This window comes from Rhinolophus sinicus, chromosome 12 (assembly GCF_057876585.1).
Source record: "Rhinolophus sinicus isolate RSI-liver-muscle chromosome 12, RSI-T2T, whole genome shotgun sequence".
Lineage (NCBI taxonomy): Eukaryota > Metazoa > Chordata > Mammalia > Chiroptera > Rhinolophidae > Rhinolophus > Rhinolophus sinicus.
In genome coordinates this window covers 45,606,336-45,623,252 of record NC_142512.1, presented here as the reverse complement: position 1 = coordinate 45,623,252, position 16,917 = coordinate 45,606,336, and the positions used below count along the sequence as shown (strand labels likewise).

The following is a 16,917-nucleotide window of genomic DNA, read 5'->3' as shown; positions in this document are numbered from 1 at the left end:
ACAGGCATACCTCAGAGATATTGATGGTTAGGCTCCAGACAACTGCAATAAATCCAGTATCACCATAAAACAAGTCAGAATTTTTTGCTGGTGGAGGGTCTTGCCTTCAATTTGAAGACAACGTAACATCTCTGAAGCTCAGTAAGACAAAGTGTGCCTAAATTAAGGATATAATGATCCTTCCCCTCTTGGTTCTCCCAAGCTATCTGGCACATAGCTGTAAGAAAAGTTTATTTATAAATGTAACTAGCCCAGTGTATGTTTCAGTATGTTTTCTTTAAAATTCATGAATTAATTTTATATTAAATTTTTTAAAAATAGCATATTCCTAAGGAAAGGCAGCCTTATACGTGGCATATTTTACACGTTCTTTTCTGTCTTCCCTCTTGTCCATTTTGCTTTAGGCATTTAGGAAGAGTATTGTTTGTTCACTCTGCTACAGTTAGCAGGAACTGGAGAATGGTTGTCAGTGAGCTGGTTGAAAACAGGCTCACTGACAATGAGGTGGGTCCTTTAGGTGTGGGTATATGTCTGCATGCATCCTTGGGCTGTTGGCATCCCATAAGTCTTTTTTGAAAATTGAAAAGAATACATTCATCTGATGTGTTGATGAATATTTCATCTCAAAATACTGCCGAGGGCATGTAAGTATTTGCAATGTTTTGCCGTCTGCATTAGGTACTCCTCAGCAAGTGGTGACTCAGATCATCAGAGGGCAGCCTGTTTCCACTGCCATCTCTGCCCCTAATGCAGTTTCAAGCCCTGGGCAGAAAGGCTTACCTTCAGGACCATCCACTGCAAATCTGCAGTCGTCAGCCTCACAATCCCCTCGTCCCCAGCAAGGACAGGTGAAGCTTACCATGGCGCAGCTCACCCAGTTAACACAGGGCCACGTAAGTACCGAGACTTCATTTCAACCTTAGAGGTGATCTCATTTATTTATCTTGCTGTAAGTTTAGAAGCATGTACTTATTTTCAGAAGTTAAAAAAATACACTTAAATTTTAAGAAATGGTGGCTTTCTAGGGTTAAACAAAAACACTTAAAGGCGCAGGATATACTAAACCTCAAATATCTAGAGCCCTCAGACCATGCATGCTATAACAGCGAGAAGGTAACATTTTAACCACCAAAAGGTATTGGTTGGCCAATTTCCTAGGGAAAAATAGAATTTGGGTACATTAAGCTGCTTCCTTGCAAGACTCATTATTGTCATCAATTTTTCTAATAGTAATCAATAGATTGAATGCAGTTTCCATTAAAATCCTAAGAGATATTTTTGTAGAACTTGACAAGCTGATTTTTAAAATTGATATGGAAGTGCAAAGGACCAAGAATAGCTATAACACGTCTGAAAAACTAGAGGATTTGCCCTATGTGATAATCTGATATCAACTTTACTATATACTGCTTTATTAGTTAATACAGACACAAGGATGGCTAGACCAACAGAACAGTAAAAAATGCAGAAAGTGACCCATGCAGATGTGGACACTTGTATGCGAGAGGTGGTATTGTAGATCGTTCAAGAAGGACAGACTTCAGTAAATGGTGCTGGGACAATTGAGAGTATATGGGAAACTATGAAAATGGACATGACCTCACTCAGTCCTCATAACCTAGGGTAGGAAAGGAAAGGCTTTATGAACACACAGAAAACACTAACCATGAAGGAAAATTTTGTACATTCAACTACATTATAAAAGACAGTGAAAAGAATGAGAGAAGGTATAAATACAATTAACTAAGGAATATTATCCAGAATACATGAATTACTACAAATCAGAAGGGGAAAATCCAATAGTTTATTAGAAAAAAGGGCAAACAACCTAGATGAGAAAAGAGGAAATCTAAATGTCTAAAAATCCAAAAAAAGAGCTGTTGAACTTTATTAGTAGTGAAAGAAATGCATATTAAAACCATTTGCATAAAAGGTTAGTATAAATCCAAATGTCACACAAAATCAAGGGTTTAAAGATATGGAGCAAAATGAACTCTTCATGCACAACTGGTTTAAACATTTTGGAAAGTTGAAAATATGCTTTCCCCTGTCCCAGTGGTTCCTCTGGTTCTCCTTCAGGTGTATTCCCTAGAGAAGTTCTTGTTCATGTGAGCACCAGGGAAATGAATCTTCATAGCAGCACATTGTTCGTGGGTCAAAAACTGGGAACGACCCACATGTCTGTAATCAATTAGATAAATAAATTGTGGTATATTCCTACAGCAGTGAAAATGAGCAAACTAGAGCCACACAGAGCTACATTGTTGAGCTAAAGAGGCAAGTAACGAGCAAACTTACATCGTGATTCTACATGGGTGTAATTCAGAAACAGGCAAAAACGGCCGTATTGTGTAGGGACACAGGGCCACTGCATCGTGTCCCCTCCTGGAGGGGACACCATTCCCATCATCATCTTCGTGGATGGTGCTCCTCAAGTTGTGAGCCTGTGGCCGATAAAGTGCTGTTCCTAAGTAGTAGCACTATGAAGAAATGCAGCGTTGTCATAACAGTGAGAATAGTGGTTACCTTTAGGGGAAAGGAGGGAATTAAGATCAGAGCAGGTCATATGGACGCTTCTCAGGCACTGGCAGTGGGGACCTGAGTGCTGGTTTTATACATGTTCACCTTCTAATTATTCTTTAAACCATACGTGGTGTTTTATGTATTTTTGAGTATACACACAAAAAATAAATTTTAGAAAAGCAAGAGTAAATAAGGGACTCATGAGTAAAATATACATTGCTTAGATTTAGTACGTGAACTTTGTAGCATAAGTTTTCGCTTTTGGGAATTTGGGGTGGGTTGTTTTTGTTTTGACTTTCACTTTCTAATTCTCTGCCATATTCCTGGTAGTTAAGGTTACTAGATTTAATAAGTCCTGACAGAAGAGACAGTACATACAGAGTTTTTAGTTCCTGGTCCCCATTTTGATAATTTCTGGTGACCCTCCTGACTTGGTATTTGTATTCCATGTCTAAAGCCTAAGCTCTTTGACTTCAACACACGCAAACACACCAGAACTAGGTATGTGCTGAAAAACAAACTAAGAGACCTGGGTTCCTCATTTTATCTCACCTTTAACTTGGTCTCTAACTTTGGGCAAGGGACTGAACTTTCTAACTTGAGTTTCCTATTTGGTAATAAGATTATAGTAATATTTTCTCTCCCTACTCCACAAGGTCACAAGTCCATTGTGAGAAAATCAAATGAGGCAGTATGTATAAAGATGCTTTGAAAATTGCAAAACAATATAAATATCAGATGATTTAAAATCAGAATTTTGTGTTGACGTTAGTCATTCCCTTCATTGCCCTTAGAGTAGTTCCCCCCTATCTGTGGAGAGTACATCCCAAGACCCCCAGTGGATGCCTAAAACCCTGGATAGTACCGAACCCCAGATATACTATGTTTATTCCTATACATACACACCTTTTCACTTAAAGGAAGCACCTTACGGCCTGTCTTTGGCATGTTCGAATTGCCAGCATCACTACCCTTATGCTTGGGGCCATTATTAAGTAAAATCAGGGTTACTTGAACACTGCAAGCACTTCCATTGCATGACAGTTGATCTGATAATCAGGGTCACTAAGTGACTGGTGGGCGGGCAGTGTATACAGTGTGGAGACACTGGACATATTCATATCCCGAGTGGCTCGAAGCAGTAGGTTCGAGATTTCATCACACTACTCAGAACAACATACAATTTAAAAATTATGAATCATGTATTTCTGGAATTTTCTATTTAATATTTCCATACTGTAGTTGGCCATGGATAACTAAAACTGAGGAAAGAGAAACCATGGATGGTGGAGGGGACTACTGTATTTTATAATTTGGGAAATTTAAATCTGGCTCCCCAGGTGGAGAGCTTGGATTGGAACTCTGGATTGTTCATGGTTTTTCCACTAAACGGCATCAGTCTTTTTAAGTAAATATTTTAGCTTATCTGAATTCCTTCTGCTGCCATTCCATAGACATTCAGTTATATATTTTCATTACATTGCAGGATCTTTTCAACATAAAAATGGTATTCTTACAGATAGATGCTTTGATCTCTGTTTGCATGTTGTGTGTTTTTTCCATAGGGTGGCAATCAAGGTTTGACAGTAGTAATTCAAGGACAAGGTCAAACTACAGGACAGTTGCAGTTGATACCTCAAGGGGTGACTATACTTCCAGGTCCAGGACAGCAGCTGATGCAAGCAGCGATGCCAAATGGTACTGTTCAGCGCTTCTTGTTTACCCCACTGGCAACAACAGCCACAACGGCCAGCACCACCACCACCACCACCGTTTCCACTACAGCAGCAGGTAGAACTTGGGCTTTTATCGGAAACGCCACACATTATTACCACAGCTGCTGGGCTAAGAGGGGAGGAGAGGACCAGTGCTTACCTTTGGGAGGATATACCTCAAGCCAATAAGCCTAACAGCTGACTGGTCAGCTGCACAAGATCTGAACAAGATATCTTATTCTTCCAGACTCCCTGTCACCTCCATCCCCCCATAAAAAACATAGGAAGGGGGTAGGGCCAGCAAAAAGTAGTGGGTATTATGGTAACTGTGCCTACATTTACTCCTTGCCAAGCCTTATAGGCACTGAGTCATGGAGTTAATCTCAGGGTAGGTGGACATATCCAGCTCATAACCTGCAGGTGAGAGCTGCAGGTCCAGCACCATTTTGTTAGCCTGCTACTGTAAGCTGCTGTCACAATCTGCCACCATGCCGTAGGAGAAAAATGAGGGTTGCTTAGCCTGGACCAGAAGACCTGGCTGATTTCCAGAGACTACGCCCTGCTTTGGAAGCCAGCTTTCTGGAGAGTCAGCAAAGTGTGCAGAGGGTGGCCCTGAAACAGCTCAGGTTCCCCAATTTAAGAGAGTCCTAACCCACGTGTATCTAAATGGAGCATTTCCAAGGCATCAGTGTTCTATACTGAAATGTAGAATTCTCACCTTTAGAAAATCCTCTTCAAGTTGTTCTTTAACCTCAGTCTTATGTTCTAGAGTAATAGATTATTTGGTCTTTCCTTTTCACAGGTACAAGTGAACAAAGGCAGAGTAAATTATCACCCCCGACACAGGTGCAACAAGCCAAAACCCTGCCACCAGCTCAGTCCTCAAGTGTGAGTCCTCCGGAAGCCCCACCACCGACTGCTCAGCCTTCAGCTCAGCCCCAGCCACAAACCCAGCCCCAGTCCCCAGCTCAGCCTGAAGTTCAGACTCAGCCTGAAGTTCAGCCCCAAACAACTGTTGCATCCCATGTCCCTTCTGAAGCACAACCCACCCAAGCACAGTCATCCAAACCCCAAGTTGCAGCACAGTGTCAGCCTCAAAGTAATGTCCAAGGACAGTCTCCTGCTCGCGTCCAGAGTCCGCCACAGACTCGAATACGTCCATCAACTCCATCCCAGGTGTCTCCTGGACAGCAAGCCCAGGTTCAGACTACAACCTCCCAACCGATTCCAATTCAGCCACATACATCTCTTCAGATACCTTCCCAGGGCCAGCCACAGTCACAACCCCAGGTACAGTCTTCACCTCAAACTCTTTCATCAGGACAAACGTTAAGTCAAGTTACTGTTCCACCCCCATCCCGTCCTCAGCTACAAATACAGCAGCCACAGCCCCAAGTCCTGGCTGTGCCTCAGCTGCAACAACAAGTCCAGGTTCTCTCTCAGATCCAGTCGCAGGTTGTGGCTCAGATACAGGCTCAGCAAGGTGGTGTGCCCCAGCAAATCAAACTCCAGTTACCTATTCAAATTCAGCAAAGCAATCCTGTGCAGACTCACCAGATTCAGAATGTGGTCACAGTGCAGGCAGCCAGTGTGCAAGAGCAGTTGCAGAGGGTTCAGCAACTCAGGGATCAGCAGCAAAAGAAGAAACAGCAACAGATAGAAATTAAGCGGGAACACACCCTCCAAGCTTCTAACCAAAGTGAAATCATTCAGAAACAGGTAAAGTTATTAAGTAAAAGCAGCATGTTCAGTAGCTTGAATTATTGTGCTGTGCGTTAGACTTAGTGTTTGGTTGTGTTAGGTTTCCTAAATGAGACAAAAGTCATTGATGTTTCGATTTGGAAGCAGCACTGGATTGACCAAAAACTACTGAATGACTACTGTGGTTTGGAACTCTTTTTCGGCTATAAACAGTCAGTGCTTATTAGAAAAACTACTTGTATCGTGGGAAAACTAAGATGGGAAGCATGGAGTTAGGAGTTTAAGTATCATAAATTCAAAGCTAGAAGATTTAATGAAGTTCTAAAGCCACTTCGGGCATCATGGCAATTTGTTTGAAGTTATTTACAGATGTCGTCCCTTAGTTTGCATGTAGACTAAGCAAATTATAGACAGATTAAACTCATTTGCATTTCTAGCTACACCTCTATAAACAACTTTTAAATACCATTATTCCATAGCTGAAGTAAAAAAGTGGCATCATGCAATAGCATGTTAGTGAAGTAAGGTAATTTAGGTAAGTAAGCATTATTCTACTTAAAATGAAGTCACGTGTATGATGACCTGCAGCGTTACTGGGAAAACATTCTTTGCATCTACAGCATGTACCGCTTGGCACTAGTTAGGGGTTTGAGTGTGGATTTCAAGTGTTCCCATGTCATGAGACCTGCATTCATCTCCTGGGTCTCCCATTCACAGTCCATGAAATTGACTTCTCTGAGCTATATTCTCACTAAAACTTCCTCTCTTTCCAGCCTCCCGGGATTATTGTAATGATTAAATGAGTTCATGTATGTAGAAGCACTTTATATTTGACATATAACATTCTGTAAATTTAAGGTGTACAACATGTTGAGTTGATAATTTATGTAGTGTAATATGATTGCCGTTGTAGCAATAACTTAACACCTCTATTGGGTCACATAATTGTCATTTCTTTTTAGTGGCTGGAATAATTAATATCTAGTCTCAGCAAGGTTGCTGATTATAATACAATATTGTTAGAAGCACTTTTCGAACAACAAAAGGATTTTAAAGATCTATGGTAATAGTCTCATAAGATTGACATCATGTATAATATGTTCAAATGCATTGTGACCCAGCTTGGAGTACTGTATAGTCTGTAAATTGAGAATTATGTGTTACAGTAGCTGTCTTTACCCGAATCTCTTCACCCCATCTGTGGGATGGGGGTGGGGGAATTCTGAAATTAATGCCTGGGAAGCGAGCATAATGTGAATAGTGTGGCCTTTGGAGAATGATAGCTAGCGGCAGGCTCTAATTGCAGCCGTATTACTGTGTCTCAGTATCTTATTTATAAAATTATTCTTACCTTTCAGTATTGTTCTGAGAAATAAATGAGGTCATGTCAAGTGCTTACCTTAGCACAGTGACCAGGACATGGTAAACCTAGACCATATAGTAGCTCTAATTTTATTTGTATTGTGATAGAAAATTCCTAGTTTCTTTGGGAAACACATGCTTGTGCTCCGATTGCTACTATTACCTGTATGCCAACTTGTGGTCATTATAAAATACGCACTTTTGGATTTTGTTCTGTCCTGAAGGTGGTGATGAAGCATAATGCTGTAATAGAACATTTAAAACAGAAAAAGACCATGACTCCAGCTGAAAGAGAAGAGAATCAAAGGTAGGGAGAAATGCTTATAACCCAATAACACAGGGTCTCACTGTGTGTCGGTCTGTTCTCTTTAGCGTGCACAGGCACAGGTTCTGAGTTTGTATTTTTTATCTTAACTGAAGTTCATTAAATGAGAACTCCTGGCTCTAATGGGTTCTCATTGCTGGTTGGAATCACTCTTTGAAGCTTTCCAGTCATCAAAAAATCATGTCTTAAGCCTTTCAGAATGAAATGCCCAGCATTACATAGGTTGTGTATTTCTCTCTAGAATGATTGTCTGTAACCAGGTGATGAAGTATATTTTGGATAAGATAGATAAAGAAGAAAAACAAGCAGCGAAAAAACGGAAGCGCGAAGAGAGCGTGGAACAGAAACGTAGCAAACAGAATGCTACCAAGCTTTCTGCACTGCTCTTCAAACACAAAGAGCAGCTCAAAGCTGAAATCCTGAAAAAGAGAGCACTCCTGGACAAGGACCTACAAATTGAAGTGCAGGTGAGAAGGGGTTTCCTTTCCTTTTGTGCCCACTATTCAGCATCTCATTTCATTCGTTTTCCCTGTGAAATTTTGGTTGAGCTTAAAATTGCAGCTTGTTTTCTAGAATTTACATTTTTGTACATTGAGTAAAAAGCTGTGGGACACATGTCTTTTGAAACAAGATAGCGATTTTATATCTAAATATATATTGTAATATCTAAGCTGGACTGACACTGGAAGAGGTTAGTCTATTAAACATTTGAGAAGTCTCCTGGGAATCGCTTTTTGTCTCTGATACAGTCTTGCCGGAAGTTATTAGGAGCCAAGTTTCATGAGAAAGGTAGACAGAGAAACTGCAAAATAATGTTGAAAGAATGAAAAATAAAGTGTGCTCATTAAGTAAAACCACATTTCTTCCTTGATTTGTGACCGATGTGGCAGGCTTTGCCAATCCTCTGCTTACTTGGGGAATTTATTGAAAAATGAAAGAAAACATCAATTCATACAGCAGCTTTTACAAAGAGAAGTGGGCTACCTAAAGCATCTGTAAAAGTACATGGTATATTTTAAGAGGTGAGAAATATTAAAATATTGATCAGCCCCAAAAATCAACATTATGCACAACTCTAAGACATTAGAGATCTTCCCACAAAAGTCAGACACCAGATGATAATGCCCCAAATCTCCATTATTATTGAGCATCTCTGGAAATTCTAGCTAATGTGTTAAGCAAAGAAAAGAAAGAAAAAGATGAAATTGTTAACTATACAATAAGATTATTACATCAAAACTCCAAAAGAAAAATTCCTCAAACTTATGAGCCAATTCAGTAACTTAGTCACTAGATAAATATCAAGACTATCACCATTGTCAAAGTGTAATAAACAGAAGAGCTAATTCACAGAAGCAACAGAATGTATAATATACTACCTTCCACCTTAAATTAAGACACATTTTATAGGTTAGAATTTTAATGTAAAAAAGGAAACCACAAAAATAACAGAAGAAAACACGATTGTCATTTTGTAATCTTGGAGTGGGAAAAATCACTCCTAAGCCTAACAAATTCCAAGTGCCACATGGGAAAAGAGATTTGATGGCACAAAAAGAAAAAAGTTTATATAGGGAAAATAAATACCATAAACAACATTGAAAAACAACAAGAAAAAAATTAGAACATTAATGGCAGAATTAATATTCCTAAAATTTAAAGAGTTCTTTAAGAAATAAGAAAGACTAACACTAATTGACTAGGTGAGGGGAATACTTTCACAATATATATGTAAATCAAATCACTATAATGTACACTTTAAATATCTTACAACTTTTTTGTCAGTTATAAACGTACATGGTATATTTCAGCTTCAAAACTGAAATTTTAAAAAAAACTCTAGTAGAAGATTGTATAAGACATAAAACCAAAGTTTTCAAATCTAAAAATGTCAAATATTAATAAACAAAAAGATATTCAACCTAACTACTAATGAAAGAAATGAAAATACTGTTTTTTCTAGAAAAAATATCATGTATTTCTAGAGAACCGTTTATCAATATGTATGAGAAGATTGTAAAATGTAGATACACTTTGATGCATAATTTCACCTCTAGAATCATCTAAGATATATGAGAAGGACATAGTGAATGTTAATAATAACAACAATCTGGAATCAGCCCAAAGCCCACAAAGAAGAGATTAGTAATCAGTGTTTCTCATCAGGCACACTCTGGGCCCTTTTGACGGGCTACTTTTTTGCACAAAACTACCAACTTTAAAATTGGTTTCCAAAGGCTAGTAGCATCTTCTTCATTGTAACAACCAAAAGAATGACCTTGTCCCCTTCACATACATTCTCAAATACTCTCTAGAGCAGGGGTGTCCAAACTGCGGCCTGCGGGCCAACTGCGATCTGCAATCCATTGTTAATTGGCCCGCAGCAAATTCCAAAAATAGATTTAGTTTGCTTAAATAAACCAGGTGAGGCAATACGTACTTCTCCTAGAGTGAGTGGCCCGGCTGTTTGTGTATTTTACAGCATATGGCCCTTGGTAAAAAACGTTGAAAAAAGTTTGGACACCCCTGCTCTAGAGGTACCACTACCACCCTCAGTTGAGAACCACTGGATAAAATACATTTTGGAGTGTCCACACAATGGATGCCATTTTAACAAAATGGTGAGTGTAGGATTGGTGCTTTTTCTGTTTTTAATTCGTTGAGGAAATTCTCATGATAAATATTTGATGAAAAGTACCGGTTGCAAAATAGTATTTATAATGTGAGGTATCCATTCAGTTCACTCAACAAATGCTTATTTAACATTTAAAGTGTTTCACCTACTGTTCCCACTCCATATTCTACACAAAGTGGGGAAATTTTGTAGTTTATATTCTTTATATATAAATAAATTGCCTCCAAAGCAATTACTTTTAGCCAACAAATAAAAATAATCTGTAAGTCCATTCTCCCAAAGATTACCATTTAAAAATAATTTTAGAATATATCTTGTATATATTATTTTTAATATGGGTATTCACATAAACAGATTTTATTCAAAACAGAATCACACTGGAGACAACATATACTGAACATTTTTCTACATTTATTACACTATGCAGCCATTTTTAAAAGGTTATTGCTACTCTAAATACTCTATTGTAGTGATGTGTTCTTTTTGACAATGCATTACTTATCTAATGAGGAAGAAAATTACACTTTAGGAATATAGTCCACATTATTTTAACTGGTAGAACTTATTGCTGAGCTAATTTGCTTTGAAGGACAACATTCAAATGTGTATGTGCTAGCATATTTTAAAAATAATTTTTAATTATAATGATTTTATTTTTTATTTTCAACATATGTGATCAGTCCTTTATATCTACTTGTTCTTTGTCGTTTCTGCTTGTCTTTTTAAAATGGACTTTATTTTTTAGGGCAGTTGTAAATCTACAGAAAAATTGCACAAAAGATAGAGCGTTCTCATATCCTACCCCCCACTCCCAGTTTCCCCTATTAATTAACGTCTTGCATTAGTATGGCACACTACAATTAGGGAGCCAATATATTGATTCATTGTTACTAAGTGAAGTCCTTAGTTCACGTTAAGTTTCACTCTTTGTGTTGTAGTTTTATGCCTTTGACTAATGCATATCATGTATCCATGTTACATAGAGAATATAGGATCGTGTCATTACAGTGTCATACAGAGTAAGTTTCACTGCCCTTAAAATGTCCTGTGTTCTATCTTTTCAGCTCTCCTCCATCGTCCTCTGCTTGTCTCTTTGATAAAATAATTTCTTACTCATTTTTGAGTAGAACTTACACCTTCATTTAGCTCTTTGAATATCTCAAACATACATACTAATAGACATACGTATTTAAAAATTTTTGTCAAATTGTTCTATAAAATTGATTTCATATGGAGTGAATTCAGATTTGGTTATTGCTTTTGTTGGTAGTCTTTTTTTCACATTACATGTTTTCATTTGGTATGTTAGTGGAGTGGTTTTGTGTTGTTTTGTTTCCTCTCTTGAAGCCCAGTGTAGCCCAGCCAACCCTAACACCAAACGGAAGCTGTCTTGTTTCCTACCTTAACACCAAGCGTGTTGAGTCCCCCTTTTTCCTGCAGAAACTATTACTGTTGTTGGGCTACCACTTCCTGCTTCTGGATCTGGAGCCCAGCAGGCCTGCAGCTTCGGCCCTGTTCACAGTTTCGTGTTTCCATTCCATACAGACATTAATATTGTATTCAAGCATGGCTGTGTCTTCAGTTTTCTCCTTTTATGTTTTACTATCATCGGTATGTTCTTGAAGGAGAGATCAAAGTATGTACCCACTACACTGTCTTAACGATCTTGATTGTCCTATGGTCTATTTCATTATGTTATAAACCCATATTAATTACAAATGAAACTCAAAATTTACTTTCTTCCCTAGGAAAAAGTTCCAACTTTTTTTTTTTTTTTTTAATTTTTATTGGGGAATATTGGGGAACAGTGTGTTTCTCCAGGGCCCATTGGCTCTAAATCGTCCTTCAATCTAGTTGTAGAAGGTGCAGCTCAGCTCCAAGTCCAGTCTCCATTTTCAATCTTAGTTGCAGGGGGCGCAGTCCACCATCCCATGTGGGAATTGAACCGGCAACCTTGTTGTTGAGAGCTTACGCTCTAACCAACTGAGCCATCCAGCCGCCCTCCAACTTTCTTTTTAAATAGAGAAGGTCTGTTGAATGTCACAGAGCCTATCTTCTCACAAGACTATCTAGACTACATGGAAAAAAATATTGATCCAGGACCATTCAGGTTTGTTAGAATTTTTGTGATGTTTAAAAGCTTGGTCATAACTATGGTTTCTTTACACCAAGTTTGTTCATGGATGCCAATCATAGTGGTTTTTCTAAGAATAAGTTGTAGCACTGGTAGCAGCGGTGTGTCTGTAAAGTATTTCGTATGGAAAGCAGTAAGGATTTTAATTTATGACAAAATCTGTGTTAAGAAAATGCTCTCCCTGCCGTCTTAAATTCTAGCCATGGGAGCATAATAAACAAGGCAGAGCTCTCATTCTACTCTGGGCTGATCAGATCATATTTTGAACATCATGTTTAGTACATGTTCATTCTCACTTGAAGGACACAGGAGTGGCCAGAAGAAAGCAGCCAGTGGGTGAGGACACTTGAAATCACACCCTGAGCGACGACTAAAATAACCAGGACATGATGAGGGCATGCTGGGAAGGGATGTTCTTTTTAGACACTTGGGCATCTTTCTGTCAGATCTCCTTTGAGGATAACTAGCAGCTTTCTAGTTGTTACGTAATCTTCACTTTCTATGTCTAATTGTTTTAACTGGGTTTAAGGCATAGTAGGAACACTCTACTCTTGTTTGGAATTGCTAAAACTCCTTCACATTAGGCTGAACTTTGGAGCTACTTCGACAAGGGAGGTAATGTAACATCCTGTGGCCTGAGCGTGCATTTACGTAAGTCAAATGATAGTCTTGTATTGTCTTTAATTGGCAATAGGAAGAGCTCAAGAGAGACCTGAAAATTAAGAAAGAAAAAGAAATGGTGCAGGCCACAGCAGTAGCTGCCACTTCCCCGCCTCCGGCCCCCCCGCCTTCGCCTCCACCTCCGCCTCCCCCACAGCACTCAGGCCCTCTGGCCACGGCCACGGCCACGCTGCCTGCGGCTTCCCAGAAGAGGAAGCGAGAAGAGGAAAGAGACTCAAGCTCCAAGTCCAAGAAGAAGAAAATGATTTCTACTACCTCAAAGGAAACTAAGAAGGACACAAAGCTTTACTGTATCTGTAAAACGCCTTACGATGAATCTAAGTGAGTAGATCCTTTTGAGCTCTAGTTTATTTTCTTAAAGTTTAGCTGTTAAATCTCTAGTTTTGAAGAAAATGAGTATATTGATAGCAATGTAAAGTAAAATAGTTAAAAGAAAGGGTAATAGTGTTTCATCTGTGGTGTTGCATCTGATATTCTTAACCTTGACACTAGAAAGTAAAAACATTACCTCACGTGTTCATGGTTCGTGTTTGTCCATCATATTCTTTTCTGTCAAAAACAAGCTTTCTGTTGCTCCTTTGCTTTCTCCTCTTCTCTGGATTAACTCCAAATCAATCAGTCGTGCTGTCTGGAGAAGGAGGTTTATGATTCTTGCTGCCCAGAGTTGAGCGCATCCTTTCTGGAATCTTTGCAACCCTATGATTACATCAAATTCTAGAGACTGTCTGAGTATGAATGGTGCAAGAGGTTTCGCGTTTGCGTGGCTTTGGTTTTTTTATTGTTTAATTTTAATTCTGTGGTTTTTGTATTGGAATACTGTAACGATATTATTTTTTGTCAAAGTTCCCATTTTCTTGTTGGGGACAAAAGTCAGAAAAGCACAAAAAGTGTTCCTTTTACCCATTCCTCAAGTAAGACACTCCAAAATTTGATAAACATGGCAGCTGGAAACTGTTTTTGACAGTTGTCACTTGTATTTGGTGATATATAAACATTTTAGAGATACTAATCTATAAATGTAGTCTCATTTTTTGAAATCATTATTATCATTCAACTGTATTTAGCTTCCATTTTAAACATTTACATGTAGGCCAGCTTTGTAAAGCCAAAATAAACCATGATATTTTTACAGTACTGAAAAGTTTATTTGTGCTATAAAATATGATCATTTGGTATTGGTAATGCTTATTGTCTACCTTAAATGGATGCCTAATCAATTTCTAAAATAAAATTGTGATCTCTTTAATGATGTGTAAGTTGCAACCTTGAAGCTGCTTTGATGGTGCTATTTAAATTATAATGTGCTAGATCAAAACTTTTTGTTGGTAGATTTAGCTGTGTGTTGAATTCAACACAGATCAGTTTAGGCATCTTCACTTTGCATTGTCTTCCTTTATTGGGAATTACACATAATGTAAACAGTGGAGCCCTATTAACTGATTTTTCCCTTAGTCTAATACAAGTGTGCCTCCCTTTAAGCAAAATAAACTAAATGATTTCTAGAACAAAACAGAACCATGATTTTCTTTCTGACAAAAGATCTGCTTGTGAAATTTCTTTAACAGTCTTCTTTGGCATATTGAAAATGCCCAGATCCCAGAAATGTGTACGTTGCATAAAACGAGGCACACATGGACATGTACTCATTCTGTTGAGATTGCCTCATCATCGTGGATAGTTCATGTTTTTCAGTTTGTCATTATTAACATTTCAGGATACCAGGTTCATTTGAGTTAGTGGCTATTTAGGAGTATTTTATAATTGCTTGTACCAGACGTGGCTGGTTTGGGAATCTAGTGAGAGTGACTAAAACTTGAAATTCAGATCCTCAGCTTACTTACAGAACATACAGCCCACCATTTGGTGAGGGCAACATACAAAAATACCTTGAAGGCCCACACCTCTGGCATTGAAAATCATGCAAGAGTCATATTCAAAAGAAAAAAGTTAGTGGTAACAAAATAAACCACACAGCATGTATTCCTTAACATTCATAAAGCAGGTTAGTTTGAAGATTGAGAACTACTTCCGTTTCTCTAGGTCAATCTACCAAGAAACACCTTGCTAGGACCAGTGGCATCAGCAAAGCCAGTCTGGTTCCCTGTGATTCATACTAATCTTGCTATGACTTTGGCCTGGCCATCCTACACAGTGCCCGCCCACACTTTCAGATAAGCGGTGTTTGTCATAGAGATACTTTTCATTTTGTCACTGGGGATCTCACATTACAAAAGCCTTGAGGGTTAACCGTACCTGATTAACCCCCAGTTACACACTCACACAGCCCCACCCAGCCAGTTACTTTAGAACCTCTCACTGTTCTGGATAACTACCCTTACATTGCCCTCCACACCATAGTTTTGAATTGAAGCCGTTCCTTACCAGTTAATTAGCATGACCACTCTCTGCAGTGTCACACACATTTTAGTAACATTATATTAACTGGCCCATGTCATCATCTGTTACAGTTAGATTAAATTCCAGGGCTTATTTAGAAAACTTGTCAGAAACTGAATTATTCCATGTACCTTTCTTAGTTTTTCTTCTTCATATCATATTTTGACCATTTATCTTCTACACCTGGCTGACCTGCATGTTCCCTGTAGTGTAACTTCTACTTGGTGTTTGCGCTTTGCTTTGTTTTCAAATTTAAATTGTGCGATACATTTTCAAACCTATCTAAGAAATAGCCCTGATTTTGAAATGGCTTCTGTGGCATAGGTTTGACAGATGTAAGTCTTTGATTCTTTGGCTTTGGTTTTTGTGCCTGTTACAGTTTTACACACATTCATTAAGAAGCAGACATTACCATCAGTGTGTTCTTTATTTTTTTCAAATTCCAGTATGTTTTTAATGACCCATATTTCACTAAACAGTGTATTTGTTGAAATCGATGTCAGTGACTTTATGTTTCCATACTTGATACAGTGTCAGATGCTGTAGTTTGCCAGGGTTAGGATGGTTGGATTCAAGGTGTCTAGCTGACTCATTGCAGAAAGTTATCCTGTAAGAAAGTGAATCAGCGCAGGGAAGACAGATTTAAGTACCATGCAGCTCAAAATGACAATTACATTGTCATTTTCATTGTGAATACTTTTAGGTTCTATATTGGCTGTGATCTTTGTACTAACTGGTATCATGGAGAATGTGTTGGCATCACAGAAAAGGAGGCTAAGAAAATGGATGTGTACATCTGTAATGATTGTAAACGGGCACAAGAGGGCAGCAGTGAGGAATTGTACTGTATCTGCAGAACACCTTATGATGAGTCACAGTGAGTTCTGATAAGAGCATCATATTTAATAATTTAGGAAGCCAAATTGCTCTGACTGGTTATTTATTTTAAAATAAAAAGCAAGATATTTTTCTGCATATATTATACACTTACATTACAAATTCCTTTCCAGTTTTTTTCTCTTTTTCCCTCTTTACCTCCCCTTCAAAATTTATGTTGCTTCATAGTGAATGTTTGAGATTCATTGGAAAAAAATATGGTTTAATGGTAGACTTGATTCTTCAACATGTAACATAGAAATTAATGAGATTAAAATAGCCTGACTTGTTTGGACTTCATCAGTGTTTGAAATGGCTTTCTTGTAGGTTAGAAAAACACTAATTTGGATACAAGCTCTGAGACTGTTATTAGCTTATAGGCTTTTGAACTCCCAGTTGGGTGGTTAATATCAGCTTCCCATTTGATATGGTACTTGTTGAAAGATTTTGGGCTTTATTTTGTTTTGAGCTTTAAAGTCAATTAAAATGTTTTACTTTTTTTGTATTGGTTCTCTAATATTATAGTGTTCTTAATAAACTATTAATGCCTGTTCTTAACATCAGAAAT

The 16,917-nt window shown here is 38.2% G+C and overlaps 1 protein-coding gene across 16 annotated transcripts in view; it reads left to right on the top strand.

Annotated features, from left to right (window-relative positions):
* BPTF (bromodomain PHD finger transcription factor) overlaps positions 1–16,917 on the top strand; it is a 124,998-nt gene that overhangs the window by 95,742 nt on the left and 12,339 nt on the right. For 8 of the 16 annotated variants that reach the window (XM_074319899.2, XM_074319898.2, XM_074319894.2 and 5 more), the window contains 7 exons: positions 679–893; positions 4,089–4,314; positions 5,041–5,957; positions 7,526–7,608; positions 7,868–8,093; positions 13,090–13,397; positions 16,177–16,350. In XM_074319899.2, coding sequence (XP_074176000.2) covers positions 679–893; positions 4,089–4,314; positions 5,041–5,957; positions 7,526–7,608; positions 7,868–8,093; positions 13,090–13,397; positions 16,177–16,350 — 2,149 coding nt within the window. The remainder of the gene's footprint in view (positions 1–678; positions 894–4,088; positions 4,315–5,040; positions 5,958–7,525; positions 7,609–7,867; positions 8,094–13,089; positions 13,398–16,176; positions 16,351–16,917) is intronic. The other 8 variants (XM_074319903.2, XM_019732878.3, XM_019732879.3 and 5 more) reach the window with 3 other exon arrangements.